At 41.5% G+C, this 21,351-nt stretch overlaps 2 protein-coding genes across 2 annotated transcripts in view; both read left to right on the forward strand.

Annotated features, from left to right (window-relative positions):
• The window catches only part of LOC124002810 (carboxy-terminal domain RNA polymerase II polypeptide A small phosphatase 2-like), a 32,080-nt gene extending 23,299 nt beyond the window's left edge, over window positions 1–8,781 (forward strand). Inside the window, exons 4-7 of the mRNA XM_046310564.1 lie at window positions 2,686–2,742; window positions 3,728–3,820; window positions 4,319–4,504; window positions 4,748–8,781. Coding sequence (XP_046166520.1) covers window positions 2,686–2,742; window positions 3,728–3,820; window positions 4,319–4,504; window positions 4,748–4,873 — 462 coding nt within the window. The 3' untranslated portion in view covers window positions 4,874–8,781. The remainder of the gene's footprint in view (window positions 1–2,685; window positions 2,743–3,727; window positions 3,821–4,318; window positions 4,505–4,747) is intronic.
• Window positions 8,782–10,203: 1,422 nt separating this feature from the next.
• LOC124003415 (advillin-like) overlaps window positions 10,204–21,351 on the forward strand; it is a 38,757-nt gene continuing 27,609 nt past the window's right edge. The window contains exons 1-10 of the mRNA XM_046311663.1: window positions 10,204–10,429; window positions 10,875–10,992; window positions 11,083–11,157; window positions 11,422–11,618; window positions 12,006–12,114; window positions 12,228–12,338; window positions 15,669–15,874; window positions 17,645–17,723; window positions 17,840–17,938; window positions 18,071–18,224. Of these exons, the coding sequence (XP_046167619.1) occupies window positions 10,933–10,992; window positions 11,083–11,157; window positions 11,422–11,618; window positions 12,006–12,114; window positions 12,228–12,338; window positions 15,669–15,874; window positions 17,645–17,723; window positions 17,840–17,938; window positions 18,071–18,224 (1,090 nt within the window). The 5' untranslated portion in view covers window positions 10,204–10,429; window positions 10,875–10,932. The remainder of the gene's footprint in view (window positions 10,430–10,874; window positions 10,993–11,082; window positions 11,158–11,421; window positions 11,619–12,005; window positions 12,115–12,227; window positions 12,339–15,668; window positions 15,875–17,644; window positions 17,724–17,839; window positions 17,939–18,070; window positions 18,225–21,351) is intronic.

Here is a 21,351-nt window from a genome sequence, read left to right on the forward strand (position 1 = left end):
AGCATGAGAAGAACTTACCAGTCGAAAACAATGTCCTCTCTGTTCAAAAAATATTCCTCCATTTGGGGAATCAAAGCTATGAATCGTCCTCCAACAATCTCTGTCTCACTTTCCCGATCAATTTCTTCTATAATTGTGTGTACATCTGTATATCTAGACTTAGATTTAGCTTTCCCTGACTTAGTCGCCATACTGATTGATATATAAAAAGCTGAAGATGCGCTTTACCAAAAAAGTGCTGTGCGTAACATGCGCTCCTTCCAGTATGAATCTTCAATGGCGAGAGTTTACTACATGGGTTGGTCTTCCAACACATAACCATTACATATTGCCGTTTACCTCGGCTCATTGGCTATCTACCCAGCTAGATTTCAAGATGATCTGTGGTGATTGGGTTAAAATACAGTCAATCAATGAAACAGCAGTCATATCATTGGTGCACAATGATGTCATTACTTGTTGTCTTCAAATCGGTTTCTTTCAGTCAATACGTCCAGCGAAAGGACCTATCAAGTTAGATTGTGTTACAAACAAACCCGTTGATTGCAATGAAACTAAACATGACTGGAAAAGTCACGTTCTATGTGTGTATTTACATCGAATGTGTCGTCAAATTGAATGAGACGGAATTCACAACACAAGCGGTTCACAATGTTTCGTGTTAGGCTATAAAAATGGATTTTATCAAACAAAAGACCATTCATTGTGTAACAATGAATATTGGGATTGCAAACAGAGGAAGATCGTCAAAGGTAAACAATTTATTTTATTGTAATTTGTGATTTTGTTACGCCTGTGCTGGTTGAAATATTTTTTTTTATGGGGCTCTATCCTCAAGATAATCGCATTGTATTCTTTTGCAGTAAATCATTTTTTAAATCTGACAACGCAGTTGGATTAGCAAGACTCTAGGCTTTCGAAACATGTGAGACACTTGTACTTTCATGAATGTTTAATATGATTATTTATGTAGCGATCACCGTATGTTGTCAAATTTAATCCCGCTAACGGGTTCGGTGCGCAGAGAGGTTCAGTAGCTGGCTAGCGATCATTTTCATGAACTGAAGTTCCATTTCAATAGGCGAACAACAAGTGGCAACCTTGCTAAAACGTACTCATAAGGTTTCCTAAATCATTGCTAAGAATAATAAAAATGACTGCATTTTCGGCTGGTCATTGTTTTCAGGCTGGTTGTATTGGTGCTAGCTAGGTACCAAGCTAAAGCTAGCCTCCCCATAAGTTGCTTTGGAACAAATTATGCTTTATTACCAACTCAGTATTGTAAACACATCGTTCGTGTCCTTGTTTGTAGACATCGTTCGTGTCCTTGTTTGCTTGTTTGTAGACTTTTTTTGTACAGCTTAGACAGTGCTACTATCTTTTTTGACACGCAAAGACCCAAACGGCGTTCCATAGTGTGTATGTCGTGAAGCTAATAGTGACGCTAATACTGTGTAATTCCGGTAGGGCAACATCTAAAAAATAGCACACTTGGTAGTGTGTACCCGTGCTCGACCAGTCGGTGAAAGCCAACATCACCCTCGACAGAGAACGGTTGATTGTCAAGGGCAATGAATTCCATTATCTTGGCTTTAATGGATTTCACCTTTGAGTTGTCTCGCTGAAATGTTCTTGCTCTTTCAAATGACTGCTCAACTTGTTGACTGCTCGATCCACACAGCAGACATTCTGTGTGCTAGGTTAGGAATGCTGTGTTGCACGTGGAGCGCAAAATTTGACGTTGCATTATTACGTCATGTACCTACGTTATATAGGTTTGCACGGTAGCTTTGACATAGGTTTTTAACATCGGCGTTAAACTAGACATCGACCGATACCGATGTTTGCATTTTTGGCTAATATCGTCCGATTCCGATATGTTCACCAATATATCGTGCATCCCTACTCATTACTGTAAGTTGCTCTGTATAAGAGTGTCTGCTAAATGACTAAAATGTAATCATTTCATTTATAGTCCTCTTGTTTGTGGTCGTCTCACTTGTAGATCCCCCTATTAGTCTGTGTGTCATATGTAGTAATGGACAGCTGTTAGCTGGATCAGGTAGCTCATTACACTGGCTGGGAGAGTGAAAGAGGAGATGATGATGCCGTAAACACATTCATCAACAAAACATTGGTCACTGGCAAACAGACCACTGTTGTACATATCCCCCTTAGTTTACATGTTTCTCTTGATAGGGCATGATTTCAACTGCTTTTGGTGGGGAGGAGTGTTTTTTTTTTTTTTTCCTCATTAAAAACTTGACAATGATTTTAATAATGTTTTATAAGACTATCATCTCTGTTAGCCGGGAATTAAAATCTAGTGTTAGTTGGTCGGCTGTGTAATTTAACTTTTGTGTTTTACTTGTTAGAAATTAAGACTTCTGACAAAAACGAAGTCTCCACCCTCACAAAAGGAAACTTTCAGTCAAAGCCCCTCCTCTCCCGGGCGGTGTGGGCGCACACACAAAGCACTCAAGGGGAATCTGCTCAGATCTCACGCATCTCATTCAGTCCTGGCAGATTCTCTCGGTCTACACGTAGAATCTACTCACGGGAGATTACAGAATATCTCATCTTTGTGGTTAATGTATACTTTTGTATTTTGAGTGTCACTGCAACTGGTTTTATTGGATTTGAAAACTGATGATGGTGAACGGTTGTCCCTTTCTGATCCTGTAGCCCATCAGTAATGCTGACTTCATTGTACCTGTGGAGATTGAAGGAACAACACACCAGGTAACTTACAATGACTATGGCATTCAGATCAACACACATGTATTGTGTGTATGTACTGTATGTGCTCCATCAGACAAATTCAAATAATCAGCCTCCCTGTGTTTATGTTTAGCTATTTCAGCCCATTAGAGAAATACAACTGCTTCGGAAATTGAACACATTTAACATTAATAAATTAATTCAAATTTGAAATCAAAAGGAACATTTGTTGTATAAATATGTTATTTTCCATGATCAAGATAGATTTATTTCTTATTGTAGAAGTCATAGCTACATATGTATCAATTGTAAAAATGTTAAAGCTGTATAGTACAATTAAGCCAGGGGTCAGCGAGGGCTCCCTCACCCCATAATGGCCTCCTCGTCATGGGACACTAGCCAAAGCTCTCTGGCTTCGGCCTGATTCAAGTAATCCAGGATAGGCTGGTTCCCGCCAGCACGGCCTATTCTCGATTACTTGTTTCAGGAGGCGGCTGCCAACTTCCAACACACCCTCTGGAACGACCACACCGACAGACGCTTGGACGCATTCCCTGACCCACAGACGGAATGAGTAGGAAAAAGTAGACAGACCAAACAGGGAGGCAGGCCTCCATTGTATTCAGTAAATGTTTAACCCTTTTTTAACCTTCCTGTTCAGTTTAGTTTTATATGTTGGCTTTATTTTATTTTCTGAAATGTTGAACCAGGTTGTTGAATGGATGAAAGATGTGCTTACTAGCCTCTGTTTTCTTTTCACTGTTGCCTTTTCAATTTGCCAACACATTAAGCTTTTTAAGCCAGGTGAGTCAACTCTGTAGCCAGTGAATAACTTTGATCAGATTGCAGATCAATAGATACTGTGGTCCTTACGGACTGGAGTTGTGCGAAGTTGCTCCAGTCAGTTAGTTAGTCCATAGACTAGTGTTCATAGATGGTCGCTGCTGGATAGCTGTACTTGATTCTCCTAGCCAGATGCTTATAACCGTGCTGTGATGTGTCCCAGGTTTTCGTCCTGAAGAGGCCACATGTCGACGAGTTCCTCCAAAGGATGGGAGAGCTGTTTGAGTGTGTTCTCTTCACTGCAAGTCTTGCAAAGGTAACATTGCTTTTGGAAAATTAACTGGTACTTATACCATTTGCTCCACCTGGTGGCGATGAGATATGCCTCTTGAAAACGTAGCAATTCCAGCATTGTTGAAGGGATACTTCGGGTTTTTGGCAATGAGGCCTTTATCTACTTCCCCAGAGTTGGATGAACTTGTGGATACCATTTTTATGTCTCTGTCCAGTATGAAGGAAGTTAGAGGTAATGTTGCTAGCCAATGCTAGTTAGAAATTGCGCTTGTGCTAGTTAGCAATTAACTTCAAACTGCCGCAGAGACATAAAAATGGTATCCACGAGTTCATCCAACTCTGGGGAAGTAGATAAATGGCCTCATTGCCAAAATCCCGAACTATCCCTTCAACTCATCTGTACCACCCAATATACCACTCCCCATACATCCTACTCTCTGTCCTACTCCCTTCCTGGCCCTCGCTACCTTTCTGTTTCTCTCTTTTTCTCTCCATCTCCTCCCTCCCGCCTCTCCTGCAGTATGCAGACCCAGTGACTGACCTTCTAGATCAGTGTGGCGTGTTCCGGACGCGTCTCTTTCGGGAGTCCTGTGTGTTCCATCAGGGCTGCTACGTCAAGGACCTGAGCCGCCTGGGCCGCCAGCTCAACAAGACCCTCATCCTGGACAACTCCCCCGCCTCCTACATCTTCCACCCTGAGAATGCTGTGAGTGCTGCTGTCCAGCCTGAGCTTTACTGTCTCACCAATGGCCTTACAGGCCTGTCCCAATGTAGAATCACTGAGGTGATCTTCCTGGTTTAAGCAAGAAGCTATTTGATGCCAACATTCCCAGGTTTTTTAAACTGTGGAAATCAACATTTCCCAACTGCAGTGAAAAGTTTATTTCCTTAATTAATAGCCTAATTTCTCTAAAATGTCAAATGTTTTAATCTATGTGTGTGTCCTCAGGTGCCTGTGGTGTCCTGGTTTGACGACCTGGAGGACACAGAGCTGCTGAGCCTCCTGCCTGTCTTTGAAGAGCTGAGTGAGGCGGATGACGTCTACGCCAAACTGCAGCAGCTACGGGCCCCCTGACACGACACACCCCCTCTTATAAGCCAGAATCTCCCCCTCCCAGCCAGACCACACCCATCAACCGACGGAAAAAGACCAAACCTTACTTACATACACACACTGTGTGCGGTGTTAGTATCCTAGAGACACTCGGTGGTGTGTTTGTTTGGCCCCTGAACTGTGTGTCTGGACGGCTGTCCACTGTTCCTACTATTTTCCCCTCCGTATGTTAGCTGGTGCTGCAAAACTGCTGTTCTGGAAAAAATCCAACAAACACAATGCAAAGTGGCTCACTCTTTTCTCATTTTACATGTACTCAAACACATACTAGTACTCAAATCATTTAAACTGACTGGCCAGATCTTTGTTTCTCCAAAAACGAGACTTAGATTTTATAGCACTAATTGCGACACAAAACAATTGACTGTACACACAACATCTCTGCTTCGACAACAATCTCTGTACAAAAACTTTGAAGGGGGACTCTAAAGCATTGCAAGGAAACTACAAAAACCACATAGTGATTTTCATTTCCATTTCGTAGTACAACGGCCTGTATAAAGGCCTTTTTTAAGGAAGTTTCTCCTGAATGGATTGAGTCCTTCAGGAAATTAATTGTAAAAGCTAAACCCAGTGGTCTTTCTGATCCAAGGCCAGCATGACATGACATTACAGTGCATGACATGACCTCATTTGAGCAGACCTTACATGGGGAGCAAGGGATCTCCATCTTTGTGCCTTCTGAAAAGAAAAATATATTAATTCTGTTTTGGTTTTGTTTTTGAAGTAAGAAAAATTTGCGTTCTTTCCAGAAAATGTTTCTTTTTCAATTGTTAGGTTTTTCTATACACTTTTGAGATGTCTTTTAAATGTTTGATATGGTAAGAAGTGTAGATGACTTTTGTAATGTCTTGGATGTTGAGGAAGAACAGCCATACGTTAACAGCCTCTGTATGTTGTATTTACATGAAATCCTCCATTCTCATTAGCTGAAGATAACCTAATCCCCGGCCAATAGGGACCATTACAAACCAAGGGTCACACCATCGTGTAAAGGCAGGGCTGTAACATAAACCCTGCCTCTTTATGCAGATTCACACTGAGATGCATCAGGTACAGGACACTTGAACTGGTTTCCCTACATTTTTGGCACCCCTTTTAAAAAATGCCCTTTAAATGAACAGACTAATTTTGACTTTAAAGTTCGGTAGCAAATTTGGAGTGATTCTCTGCTGGTGTATAGTCTGCTAAGGATGCCATATTGGTTAAACCGAGGCCTTTTTGTTACATTTTGTGTCAAGCCTTCTGGGTGCCATATTTGGGTCGCGTGAGGGACTTGTGATAAGTAGGCTGCTAAGAGTGAACACAATGCACACTAGTTTACCCCCTATCGGTTGCCCTTTATCCATAGTTTGCCAAGTCATTTCCACTCAACTTTTACTATTTTAAAATGTATCCTATTTAAAGTAAGATATTTCGGTTTGTAAAAAAAAAACGACAATGCTGAGAAGTAAAAGTATGTGTTTTACAAATTTTATTTGCGTTATTGCCTGTTCCAGAAGTTCTACAGTACTCACACTGACATATCTTACGTTTTGTACACATCGTGGGGCGGCAATGGTTTTGTGGTAGCAAGATATGTTCTATTGCTCAAATTGTAACTGTAAGCACACACAGGCATGCCCAATCCTGACTAGTCACTGTATCCCAAAGAGATTTGTTTTGTGGTTGTTTTATTCACAAGATAAAGCACCGCCTTATACTATTATACTCTATGAAGTGCCTAAGGTTTCTTTCTGCGTTGAAAGCTTTAGAATAAAACATCAAGGGTCTCTATCATCCCCATTTTTCATTTTAGAATTTTACAACTGATAACCTGTCTCGTGTTGGTCGGAAATGGAGTAATCCACAAATCTCTCTTTGCCAAGTGATCCTACTCCGCTGTTTCATTGGGATTCAAAGAAAGGGCAGTGTGTAATAATGTTGTGGACCCCACATCCACACTGTCAGAGAAATGTATCTACTGCATGTTTGTCATGTGTTCTGTAGATATTTAGAAGCGTGTTAATCCCTGGCTGCATTGCATATGGCACTCTATTCCGTATATAATGCACTACTTTTGACCAGAACTATGGGCTCTGGTTAAAAGTAAAAACTAAAAAAAGGTTTTATTGTCACATACACCGGATAGGTACAGTGAAATGTGGTGTTTTACAAGGTCAGCCATAGTATTACGATGCTCCTGGAGCAAATTAGGGTTAAGTGCCTTGCTCAAAGGCACATCGGCAAATTTCTCACATTGCCAGCTCGGGTATTCGAACCAACAACCTTTCAGTGACTGGCCCAACGCTCTAACCGCTAGGCAGTGCACTATATAGGGAATAGATGACCTTTTGGGGCGCACAATAATCCTCTTCTTTTGTCAGTTGGATAGGATGTTAAGTTTTGTCTTCTGGTGGTGGGATTTGGTGGAGGGTGCACAAGGTGTCACCTGACTGTGTTATTGTTATGTCTGAAACACGAAAGGTAAAGTGGGGTCATAGACATCAGTATTTACCAAAGCTCAACACTTTTATTTTGTGGAGGTGGGTTGTAGGAGGGGTGTGGGCTCCAAATATTCACACTACAACTTTAATTAAAGCATTCTTGCGCCAGTTTCCCTTCTTCTAGTCGAAAGAACCAGTATTGTTGCATCAAACATGCAGCACTTCAGTCAAAATGTCTGCTGACATGAAATTACTAAATGTAGTGAAAGATATTGACATTCAAATCAGAGGTGACATGTCAAACGTTAATTTACAGTCATGTTATGGATCATGGTTTCAGGAGAAAGTTTATCGTCTATGATTGTGAGGTAATATGTAACGTCTATGAAATGCATGCTATGGCCCTCAACAAATACGACTTTAAAAATGTCCTGTGTTTGATTCAAATATAGTTTACTCTTAAGTGAGAGATACAAGATTTCATGATCCCTTTGTTCCTATGCATTGGAATGATGCAATTATAATTGAGATCATACTATTGATTTTATCTTCCACATATACATTTTATTTTCTCAAAGACTTGGAGATAAATAATGTAAAGAACTAGAGTGTTATGTCCTTGAAATTAGTTTGTCCTAAAAAGTCCAATTGTAAAAATAAATAAAAAATAATTCTTGGTACTTGGTAATTCTTTTCTTTTTTGATATGAAATATTACAAACAAATAATGGATTGAAATATAGCTCTAAAAAGCTTTGTTCTCTTGTTTTGGACATGGATTATTCCTATTTGGATTGTTTTGTCATTTCTAACATATATGGAGATCTTTCTGCAATCTCTTTATTTTAAGTGTTCAGTTGGTTTACTTACTGTGCGGCTTCTTAGATGCCAACCAACGATCAGAACAAAATAAGGTATGATTCAGAGGGTACAATCTATTGATGCTTGTATGTCTGATCAATCTATTGAATAGATTGTCATGGTGACCAATGTAGTATTTTCTGATAAGTGATGGGGAAATATTCAGCAAGTAAGTTCTGTTTGGATCAAATTATTTTTTGTTAACTGGATCCTTTAATGGGTTAATTGTGGGGTTGGGTCAGGATTTGTGTACCATGAACAAACTGCTGATCTTACACAGAAACTATGCAGAAGGAGATACTGAAATACATACAGTATATTGCTAAAATGATCAAGGCACTGGGCACAGACGTCAATTCCACATTGGTTCAATGTAATTTTGTTGAAATGACGTGAAAACAACGTTGATTTAACCAGTATGTGCCCAGTGGGAACTTTTACTCTTGAAAATATGTTTTGTACAGCTATTTTCTGAAAACTTTAACGTAAGATTCCTGCATTATATTTTTGGGGGCTTTTTTGTTAAACTAGCAATTCTGAAAATTGTTTTTCAAAGATGGAATAAAAACATTGATTATAGTGAGTTTGTCTACTGTAGTGTATATATGTCCGCATTTCCAGAGTAGTAACACATTCATTCACCTTGCTACACACACCAAACAAACATACCCAAACCTCAATGCCCAATCACAAAGAGATTTGCATTCCACAATAATATTGTAGAATCAGAAAGTAAAATTCAGAGTAAGCACCCTAAATGGCACCCTTCTCCCTATATAGTACACTACTTTTAACTAGGGACCATAGTAGTTTGGTCTAAAGTAGTGCACTATGTTGGGAATAGGGTGGCGTTTGGGATGCAATCAGGCTTTTGGGGAGAGTCATTACGTTATGACATCATAATATGTGATGTTATGAATCAGCTGTCCACTGTGTTTGGACAAAGCCCTGTCCATCAATGGCCATGTAAAAAAAATGGAGCCTTAACTAGATTTGGGAAATAGCCAGGCCAGAGGTGGGGCGTACTGAGATTGGATCATTCTGATCACATCCAACCAATCACAGAGGTCAGCATGAGTAGATGTGGCTCCTTCCCTGGGTGTTAACAAATCCTTTCATATTTCACTAATCTTGCCTGGGTGGCATCATTTCCATTCTGTAGCGTTTTCCCTGAGAACACAACAGACCACTGCTGTAGTTTTTCATGTTCCTCTGAAATTGTTTGCATTAACGGTGAGGTAGCAAACTGTGACTGACACCGTGTCCAAAATATATGGGTGTGTGATGTCCTTAGCATTGTGTACACTTCTTCAACACAAGTCATTTGCCTGTCAAACTTCTCAGGCTGGTAAGGGCCCCGCAGTATTTGTGTGATGCGTCCAACAAGGTTGAGTTCTTGAATAAACCTTTCAGACTGCTTACGTGTGTCTGGCATGAATCATCAGATTTCATGGAAAGGTACTTTTAGACTGCAGCTAGATTTGTCAGTAAGGACATTCAGTGAGAGCATTCTGATGTTGAAAATCAATAACACCATTCAAAACATAATCAATGTAGAGTGAATGTCACAGCAATGTGGCCTCGTGAGATTCTCTCCTACAGTATAGGCCTCTACTTGGGGTGGCTGTTAGGACCTTCTAATGCATGAATATTATAGGCAGCAACTGCATTAAAGCATCAGTGGTCCACCCTCTGTGCAGTACATCATTTAACTAAAAATCCATAGCTCTGTGGCTTCCTTCCAATACAGCCAGATCCATTTCCTGGCAAAGGGAGGGTTTTAACTACTCCACCTCCCTCCCTTTCTTTCTCTCCCCCTCCACTCCCCCCTCCCTCACACAGTCCCACCACCACTACCACTAAAGTGTCTTTTCAGCCTGTGGTCTTTTGAATAGGAGTTGTGTCTGCTTTATCCTCATTTGCCTGCTGGTTTGTGTATCTTTCCCTTTCTCTAATCAGTGATTGGACGGAGCGATAGGAGGTCCTGGAACATGCAAACTCAGGCAAATCTCTCAGGGGACGAGGGCCAGGAGGAGCAAGAGGAGAAGGATGCTTTGATGCCCCAGTGACATCCCTAAATCGTCTGGTTCTCTCATGAGGGTTGCACTGCTGTGTCCAACCTTGAGTCAACGGAAGAACCATCCAGACACACACAGAGACACTTACTCCTACAAGCAAGCAACTCTCTAGCTGGACACGCTTGTCTTCTGTCTCCGCAGCTGCAATTCAAGGTACTGTTTAACTTGATCATATCTGCCCTCTGTGATTTCAGACAGTGGCTCACTGAGTTTCATGATGTGATTTGAAAGGAGAGAGTTAGGATGTTTTGTGGCTGGATCGATGGAGTTAATGGTCAGAGGGCTGAGGCAAACACATCTCTGACTATCAGAACAGTAAAATACAGTATGTCGTGAACTTTGTGATATTGACTGAATCAAACGTATAGCAGTGGGTGTCTACAGCAATGCAGTGCTTTTGAATGCTTCTTTGTCTTCTTCCGACAACATGCTGTCTGACCGGTTTATGATGTAAATACATTAGTCCTGCAGTAAACCTCCAGTAATCCTGAAATGGATATTGAAGTCGTTTTAATATCCATCTCAATAACCTCCGGTTTTAGATAATGTAATTTGTTTAAGTGGTTAACAAATTACTCCTTCCTGGGTCCAAAACCAGGAGGTGGGCCAAGGAACTCTTTCCCACATCAGATTGAGATTGCCTGAATCTGAGAAACATGGAGTACACATTCCGCGCAGTAACCCACAATCCTGGGATTATAATCTGGCGAATCGAGGTAAAGAGGCTGTCAGTCAGTATATTATTTAAAATTGATCAGGGTGTGTAGTCATAGTCAGTGGTGAAAACGATTTCTTTGTCCTCCCAGAAAATGGAGCTGGTGCAAGTCCCTGAAAAATCCCTTGGCAATTTCTACGAGGGTGACTGCTACATCCTACTATCTGTGAGTCCGGGGGCCATGATACTTATCAGGGGTGTCATGTCAGCACATTCATTTGTTGAATTAGGGAGTTATGACTTAGCTAAATGCCCTGGAGTGAATCAGTGTGTTTGCACTATAGATTATGTTTGCTTTGGAGTCTGTGCTACATGATTATCAATGCTCTATGTGATGTTTCCTCTTTCCATCTCCGTCTTTTTGTCTGTCTGCTTCTCCCTCCATGCTCCCCCCCCCCCCAATCTCTCTATCTCCCCCTGTCTGTCTCAGACCCAGAAAGTGGGCAGCTTTCTGATCTATGACATCCACTACTGGATTGGCTCCCAGTCCAGTCAAGATGAACAGGGTGCGGCCGCCGTCTACACCATCCAGCTGGATGAGTTCCTGGGATCAGGGCCTGTCCAGCACCGTGAGGTCCAGAACTATGAGTCTGATGCCTTCCGAGGATACTTCAAACAAGGGGTCATGTAGGTCTATTTGCAGAGCAGCCAGGGAGCCACATTAACCTTATAGGCTTACAGAGAGAGAGAGCAATCTCATCATTACACTCTGTTCAGTATTCTCATTCTGATCTTATTCTGAAGCACTAAGGGTAATTCGTCTGTGGGTGTAGTTTGAGGAAATGAGTGTAGTTATCAATGGTGATTAGTGTGCAATCTCAAACACATTTTATTTTAGAGCAAATGCTCTATTTCTTGAACAGCATTGTTGGTTAAGGGTCTGTAACTAAGCATTTCATGATGAGGCCTCCATGTGACAAATACAATTTGATTTGATATATATAAAAAGACCATGCACTGTAATAAAAGCAAGAGATTGATTGTTTTGCCTACTTACCTCTCCGCCCCTTACAGCTATAAGAAGGGTGGGGTGGCGTCAGGAATGAGACACACAGAGACTAACAGTTATGACATCCAGAGACTGCTCCATGTGAAAGGGAAGAAAAGGATAAGCGCCATGGAGGTGAGAAACACATACAGGGAGAAGTCATTCTGTGGAACACAACAGGAGGTGCCTCTGATAATGCCTGAAATTTTACTTGTAATATATCTTGCACAATTTCCTGCACACTGTAGGTAGAGATGAGCTGGGAAAGCTTCAATCTTGGGGATGTCTTTCTGTTGGACTCTGGTAAGACCATCATTCAGTGGAATGGACCAGGGAGCAACAGACAGGAGAGGCTCAAGGTACGGTAATGATCTGTGCAAATGCTGTTCTCAAGGAGTGCACCAACAGTAAAGTCAACCCACACTAGTTGAATCAATGTTGTTTCAAAGTCATTTGTCAACCTATTGTGATGTGGAATCTACGTGGGAAGCACATTTGTATTTTGAAAAAGTCAACAGTGAAAAGTCATCAATTTACATCTCATTTCAATCAGCGCTGTAAACATTGAAATTAGAATAAAACCTTTACATAAATACAATGACTTAACCTGACTAACAGGTTGTTACATCAATCTAGTTTTAACATAATCATTAGAACTATGTATATGTTGAAATTGCATAGAACAATTAAACAATACGTCATATAACATCATTACACCACTACATACAGTATAATACCACCATGCAACAATATTACAATGTACTGTACAGGGGCGTAGTGTGAGTGCTAGCGTGTGTGTTTACGCGTGTGTGCCTGTGTGTGTGTCTCTCTTCACAGTCTGCGGCGTTGTTCCATAAGGTGTCGTTTTACCAGTTTGAAAAAAAATCTGATTTTACTGCTTGCATGAGTTACTTGATATAGAATAGAATTCCATGTAGTCATGGCTCTGTGTAGCACTGTGCGTTTCCTGGAGTCTGTTCTGGACTCGGGGACTGTGAAGAGACCCCTGGTGGCATGTTTTGTGGGGTATGCATGGGTGTCTGAGCTGTGTGCTAGTCGTTTGAACAGACAAGTAGTGATGCAGTCAATCTCTCCTCTACTTCGAGCCATGAGAGATTGTCATTGATGTCAGCTCTGTGTGTATATTTAAGGGCCAGCCGTACTGCTCTGTGCTGGGCCTACTGTAATTTGCCTATGTCCCTCTTTGTCGCATTTGACCATATGACTGGGCAGTAGTCCAGGTGCGACAAAACTAGGGCTTGTAGGACTTGTTTTGTTGATAGCAATGTCAAGAAAGCAGAGCAGTGCTTTATTATGGACAGACCTCTCTCCCCATCGTAGCTACCATTGCAACAATATGCTTTGACCATGACAGTTTACAATCCAGGCTTATACCAAGCAATTTAGTCTCCTCAACTTGCTCAATTTCCACATTATTCATTACAAGATTTAGTTGAGGTTTAGGGTTTAGTGAATGGTTTGTCCCAAATACAATGCTTTTAGTTTTTGAAATGTTTAGTGCTAGCTTATTACTTGCCACCCATTCTAAAACCGACTGCAGTTTTTTGTTAACTGATATACGTAACTCAATAGAGACCAAATTAATTTCCAGAGTTAGCCATCCCTGAAACCGGGTATGGTAACTCACATGTCCAAAGTTTAGTAAAGATGTTAGGTTTAGTGGGACTTTATGTAAAAGGGCATTATAAATTAAATAGCAATATACAGTGCATTCGGAAAGTATTCAAACCCCATGACTTTTTCCACATTTTGTTACGTTACAGCCTTATTCTTAGACATTTAATCAATGTTTTCCTCATCAATCTACACACAATGACAAAGCGAAACCAGGTTTTTAGAATTTCTTGTAAATGTATATAAAAAAACGAAACTGAAATTCTTTATTGACATAAGTATTCCGACCCTTTGCAATGAGACACAAAATTGAGCTCAGGTGCATCCTGTGTCCATTGAACATCCTGAGATGACTTGATTGGAGTCCACCTGTGGTAAATTGATTCAATTCAATTGATTGGACATGATTTGGAAAGACACACACGTCTACAGTATATAAGGTCCCACAGTTGACAGTGCATGTCAGAGCAAAAACCAAGCCATGAGGTAGAAGTAATAGTCGTAGAGCTCCGAGACAGGATTGTGTCAAGGCACAGATCTGGGGAATGGTACCAAAAAATGTCTGCAGCATTGAAGGTCCCCAAGAACACAGTGGCCTCCATCATTCTTAAATGGAAGAAGTTTGAAACAACCAAGACTCTTCCTAGAGCTGGCCATCGGGCCAAACTGAGCAATCAGGGGATTGGTCAGGGAGGAGACTAAGAACCCGATGGTCACTCTGACAGAGCTCCAGACTTCCTCTGAGGAGATGGGAGAACCTTCCAGAAGGACAATCATCTCTAAAGCAATCCACCAATCAGATATTTACGGTAGAGTGGCCAGACGGAAGAGACTTCTCAGTAAAAGGCATGACAGCCTGCTTGGAGTTTGCCAAAAGGCACTAAAGGACTCTGAACATGAGAAACAAGATTCACTGGTCTGATGAAACCAAGATTGAACACTTTGGCCTGAATGCCAAGCGTCACGTCTGGAGGAAACCTGGCACCATTCCTACAGTTAAGCATGGTGGTGGCAGCATCATGCTGTGGGGATGTTTTTCAGCGCATGGACTGGGAGTTTAGTCAGGATCGAGAGAAAGATGAACTGAGCAAAGTACAGAGAGATCCTTGATGAGAACCTGCTCCAGAGCGCTCAGGACCTCAGACTGGGGTGAAGATTCATCTTCCAACAGGACACCGACTCTAAGCACACAGCCAAGACAACACAGGAGTGGCTTCGAGACAAGTCTCGGAATATTCTTGACTGGCCCAGCCAGAGCCCGGACTTGAACCTGATCGAACATCTCTGGAAAGACCTGAAAATAGCTGTGCAGCGACGTTCCCCATCTAACCTGACAGAGCTTGAGGATCTGCAGAGAAGAATGGGAGAAACTCGCAAGTACAGGGGTGCCAAGCTTGTAGCGTCATACCTAAGAAGACTTGAGGCCTTAAACGCTGCCAAACATGCTTCAACAAAGTACTTAGTAAAGGGTCTGAATAATTAAGTAAATGTGATATATTTAATACATTTGCAGAAATGTCTAAAAACATTGTCATTATTGGGTACTGTGTGTAGAGTGATGAGGGTGAAAAACAATTTCACTCTTGTTCTGATGATTATGTTGAAATTAAATTGATGTAACAACCTGTTAGTCAGGTTAAGTCATTGTATTTAAGTTTTTAAGTTTTACCCTGATTGAAATGTTTACAACGCTGGTTGAAATGATGTGAAAAAAGTTTGATTGGTTGATTACTTTTTCAAATCCAATTGAGTTTTCCACGTAGATTCCACTTCATAATAGGTTGACAAATTATGTTGAAACAAGGTTGATTCAATCAGTGTGTGCCCAATGAGAATGTAATCTTACTGCACCTACCATCCTACCAGTGACACAAGGAAGCTAATTCCACATTGGTAGCTCAATAAATCAAGAGTAGTTGAAGGGAAATCCACTTCACTCCCCTAAAGATTGGCTGAAGAGACCCCTAGTAGAAACAAATTAGAATTAACGTTTTAGAATCACAGAAAATCAATCCATGTCACGCACTTCTAACTTTACATGCAATGACTCTTAGGGCATGCTGTTGGCTAAAGACATTCGGGACCGGGAGCGAGGGGGTCGGGCGGAGATAGGAGTGATAGAAGGGGACACAGAGGGGAACTCCTCTAAACTGATGGAGATCCTTATTAGCATCCTGGGGCAACGGACCTCCAAGCTTCTCAATGGAATGCCTGATGAAACAGCGGACCAACAACAGAAAGCTCAGCTTACTCTGTACCAGTGAGTGGCTGAGGGCCATGTCCAGATGTCCTGTCTTTTTGCGTGTTTGAATTGTTTCAGGCATTTATTGCAAAGAAAGTGGAACTTAACAAAGTTTTATACTCTTTCTAAATAATACTTAGCCTAGTCCCAGATGTGTTTGTGCTCATGTCAATTCCATTGCTAATTTTCAAGCCAAACCATGTTTGCATGATAGCACGACTGGCACGCAGGCTAAATCATACTTACTCATTAGTAAATATAGTGCATTCGGAAAGTATTCAGACCCTTTCTCCACATTTTGTTACGTTACATTCTTATTCTCAAATGAATAAAATATTTTCTTTCCTCATCAGTCTACAACACAAAACCCCATAATGACAAAGCAAAAACAGGTTTTCAGAAATATTTGCAAATGTATAAATAATTCAAAACAGAAATACCTTATTTGCATAAGTATTCAGACCCTTTTATATGAGACTCGGGTGCATCCTGTTTCCATTAATCATCCTTTAGATGTTTCTACAACTTGATTGGAGTCCACCTGTGGTAAATTCAATTGATTTGACATGATTTGGAAAGGCACACACCTGTCTGCATAAAGTCCCACAGTTGACAAAATAATTGTCCGTAGAGCTACGAGACAGGATTGTGTGGAGGCACAGATCTGGGGAAGAGTACCAAAAATGTCTGCGGCATTGAAGGTCCCCAAAAACACAGTGGCCTCCATCATTCTTAATTGGAAGAAGTTTGGAACAACCAAGACTCTTTCTAGAGCTGGCCGCCCGGCCAAACTGAGCAATCATGGGCGAAGGGCCTTGGTCAGGGAGGTGACCAAGAACCCGATGGTCACTCTGACAGAGCTCCAGAGTTCCTCTTTGAAGATGGGAGAATCTTCCAGAAGGACGTCCAACTCTTCAACACTCCACCAATCAGGCCATTATGGTAGAGTGGCCAGACGGAAGCCACTCCTCAGTAAAAGGCACATGACAGCCCACTTGGAGTTTGCCAAAAGGCATCTAAAGGACTCTAAGACCATGAGAAACAAGATTATCTGGTCTGATGAAACCAAGATTGAACTCTTTGGCCTGAGCGTCATGCCTGGAAGAAACCTGGCCATGCCTACGGTGAGACATGGTGGTGGGAGCTTCATGCTGTGGGGATGTTTTTCAGCGGCAGGGAATGGGAGACTAGTCAGAATCGAGGGAAAGATGAACTGAGCAAAGTATAGCGAGAGCCTTGATGAAAACCTACTCCAGTGCTCAGGACCTCAGACTGGGGCGAAGGTTCACCTTCCAACAGAACAACGTCCCTAGGCACACAATGCAGGAGTGGCTTCGGAAGAAGTCTCTGAATGCCCTTGAGTGGCCCAGCCAGAGCCCGGACTTGAACCTGATCGAACATCTCTGGAGAGACCTGAAAATAGCTATGCAGAGAAGCTCCCCTTCCAACCTGACCGAGCTTGAGAGGATTTGCAGAGAAGAATTGGAGAAACTCCCCAAATAAAGGTGTGCCAAGCTCATAGTGTCATACCCAAGAAGACTTGAGGCTGTAATCTCTGCCAGAGGTGCTTCAACAAAGTACTGAGTAAAGGGTGATATTTCAGTTTATACATTTGCAAAAATGTCAAAAAACTGTTTTTGTTTTGTCATTATGGGGTATTGTGTGTAGATTGATGAGCGAAAAAACGATTTAATCCATTTTAGAATAAGGCTGTATTGTAACAAAATGTGGAAAAAGTCAAGGAGTATGAATAGTTTCCAAATGCACTGTATGTCTTTTCCCCAACAGTGTGTCTAATGCTGAGGGCCAGATGAAAGTCACGGAAGTTGCCACCAGGCCACTGGTTCAGGACCTGTTAAATCATGATGTGAGTCTGCAGAGCAGCAAACTGTACAAGTCGGACATAATTTGATCTCGGCATTATAAAGAGTAATTGGCTCCCAAGCTATACATATTACCTCATGTGACTTCATCTTTCTCCAGGACTGTTACTTCCTAGACCAGGGAGGGGTGAAGATCTTTGTGTGGAAGGGGAAGCGAGCCAACAAGGCCGAGAGACAGGCTGCCTTTTCCAGAGCTTTGGTGGGTACAAGAAATTACACATACTGTACATACTGTAACAAAAAATAAGCCATAGTTGAGTTTTGTGTGTCAAATACCAGTTGCAGTATTTGATGGGAAGACTCTGAAACTGTCTCCTGCCTCTGTGAACAGGAGTTCATTAAGCTGAAGAACTACTCCACCACCACCAACGTGGAGACAGTGAATGACGGGGCCGAGTCTGCCCTCTTTAAGCAGCTGTTCCAGAGCTGGAGTGTGAAGGACCAGACTGTAGGCCTGGGAAAGACACACAATGTGGGGAGAGTGGGTATGTGTTTCTATGTTAGCTAACAGAAGCAAATCAATCATTAGAAAAACTCTAAATGGTTCTACCTAGAACCCATTATAAGGGTTCTTCCTACTACCCCCTATAAATCGTTCTGCCAATAACCCTTTTATTATCTAAAGGTTTTTGCTAGAACCCCCTTTGAGCGGTTCTTATGAGAACCCCTTCATCTTTAAAATGTTCTTCTTAGAACCTCCTGTGAGGAGCATTTCCACCAGCCTTTACAATTAAACACTTAATGACAATATATTACATCCCACTGGGCACAAACTGGTTGAATCAACATTGTTTCAACCTAATTTGTCAATTTATTGTGACGTGGAATCTACATGGAAAATGCATTTGATAAAAAAGGGTGAACCACGGAATTGTCGTCATTGAAACCAATTTTCAACATATACAAACCTTGTATGCTGAATTTGTACCTTTGAAACAACGTCAGATCTTCAACTATGAAATAACGTATGTGGCCTCCACAATCTCCCAACCTCAACCCAATTGAGATGGTTTGGGATGAGTTTGACTGCATAGTGAAGGAAAAGCAGCCAACAAGTGCTCAGCATATGTGGGAATTCCTTCAAGACTGTTGGAAAAGCATTCCAGGTGAAGCTGCTTGAGAGAACGCCAAGAGTGTGCAAAGCTGTCATCAAGGCAAAGGGTGGCTTTGAAGAATCTCAAATGTAAAATACATTTTATTTGTTAACTTCTTGCGTCGAGCCATCCCGGATCCGGGATCATGAATACAGCCTCAAGCTCATTACCATAACGCAACGTTAACTATTCATGAAAATCGCAAATGAAATGAAATCAATATGCTAGCTCTCAAGCTTAGCCTTTTGTTAACAACACTGTCATCTCAGATTTTCAAAAATATGCTTCTCAACCATAGCAAAACTAGCATTTGTGTAGCAGCATTTAGCGTTAGCATAGCATTTAGTGTTAGCACTCAGCAGGCAACATCTTCACAAAAACCAGAAAACCATTCAAATCAAATAATTTACCTTTGAAGAACTTCGGATGTTTTCAATGAGGAGACTCTCAATTAGATAGCAAATGTTCTGTTTTTCCTGAAAGATTATTTGTGCAGGAGAAATCGGTCCGTTTTCTGCGTCATGTTTGGCTACCAAAAGAAAACGAAAATTCAGTTATAAAAACGGCAACCTTTTTCCAAAATAACTCCATAATATCGACTGAAACATGGCAAACGTTGTTTAGAATCAATCCTCAAGATGTTTTTCTACATATCTCTTCGATGATATATCGTTCCTGGAAGTGTGCTTTCCCCTCTGAATCGCATGGGAAAATGCTTGCAGCTGAGAATTACGCACCAATTTAGACAAAGGACACCGGGCGGACCCCTGGCAAATGTAGTCTCTTATGGCCAATCTTCCAATGATATGCCTACAAATACGGCACAATGCTGCAGACATCTTGGACGAACAGCAGAGAGCATAAGCTCGTTCATGGCACATTCACAGCCATATAAGGAGACGATGGAAAAACAGAGCCTCAAAAATTCTGCTCATTTCCTGTTTGAGGTTTCATCTTGGTTTCGCCTGTAGCATGAGTTCTGTGGCACTCACAGATAATATCTTTGTAGTTTTGAAAACGTCAGAGTGTTTTCTTTCCAAAGCTGCCAATTATATGCATAGTCGAGCATCTTTTCGTGACAAAATATTGCGCTTAAAACGGGAACGTTTTCTTATCCAATAATGAAATAGCGCCCCCATAGCTTCAACAGGTTAAACACTTTTTTGGTTACTACATGATTCCATAATAGAACTGGTTAGGCTGTTTTCATGTTATTCATAGGTAAACAAATCATCGGCCAGAGCGTCAAGTGTGCGCTCTGAACTCTCCAAGAGCAAACGAGATGAGTAGGGCTAAAGCTTAAGAGGGTGTAAATGATGCTGAATGTGTGTAGACAAAGAAGAGCTCTTCACTAGATAACAAAACATTCAAAGGCCATTTTCTCAAAAGTGAGTTTAAAAGTTTATCAACATTCAAAGCATAATTACTTTCCCATTGTTCCTTAAAAATGCAGTTTATGATAAACCATTTTGTAGCTCTGAGTCTCTACTTTTCTCCAATGTAAAAAACACAATTTCAAATGTTGCTACATAAGACCGAATCCAGGTGATGAGTCACATATGTGTTATTTCATAGTTTTGAAGTCTTCACTATTATTCTACAATGTAGAAAAGTAAAAATGAAGAAAAACCCTTGAATGAGTAGGTGTGTCCAAACTTTTGACTGGTACTGTGTATGCCTAGGGTTTCAATCTTTGGTTGATTAAAGTTTGGTAATCTTCAAGTTAATCATTAGTATGTTGGATTCACATCTCCATCTCAACCAAGAATCAAAGTTAAAGAATAGGACTAAATCGAATCAAACTTAAAATGCACTTTAAAAAAGTTTGATTTGATTTAGTCCTATTCTCAAACTTTGATTATTGGTTGAGATATAGACATGAATCCAACACACCAATTATTAATTTGTCATGTCAACCTGTAACGCGGACACAGAGCCATGAAGAAAGTGCAGTTGGTGAGTTTAATAACAAAGAAAATGAAGACATACAAAACTGGAAAAGCGTACTGGGAATGAAAACAAAAACAATACTGCCTGGAGTCTGAGGCTAATTGAGGACTAAATAAAGGTTGAGTAATCAAAATCCTGATGAAGTCCAGGAGTGCATAACTATGGGGAGCAGATGTGCGTAATGTGGGTTGCAAAGACCAGTGGTCAGCAGACCGGCGACATCGAGAGCCGGAGTGGGAGTAAGCATGACAGTAACCCCCTCCTGACGCACAGCTCCAGCCGCAGGACGACGCCATCCAGGGGGACCACCCCGAGAGAGAGGAGCGTGCTGGTCCGGAGGTGGAAATCCCGGATGATGTTGGGATCCAGGATGTCGTCCACCGGGACCCAACAGCGCTCCTCTGGGCCGTACCCATCCCAGTCAACCAGGTACTGGAGCTGACCCCCACAACGTTGGGAGTCCAGGAGGGATCTGAAGGCATAGGCAGGGCTCCAATCGATGTCCAGGGGAGGCGGAGTGGTGTCGCTGGGGAAGGAACCAGCCAGGGGACCAGGATCCACCGGCCTG

Source organism: Oncorhynchus gorbuscha, linkage group LG18 (genome assembly GCF_021184085.1).
Source record: "Oncorhynchus gorbuscha isolate QuinsamMale2020 ecotype Even-year linkage group LG18, OgorEven_v1.0, whole genome shotgun sequence".
Classification (NCBI taxonomy): domain Eukaryota; kingdom Metazoa; phylum Chordata; class Actinopteri; order Salmoniformes; family Salmonidae; genus Oncorhynchus; species Oncorhynchus gorbuscha.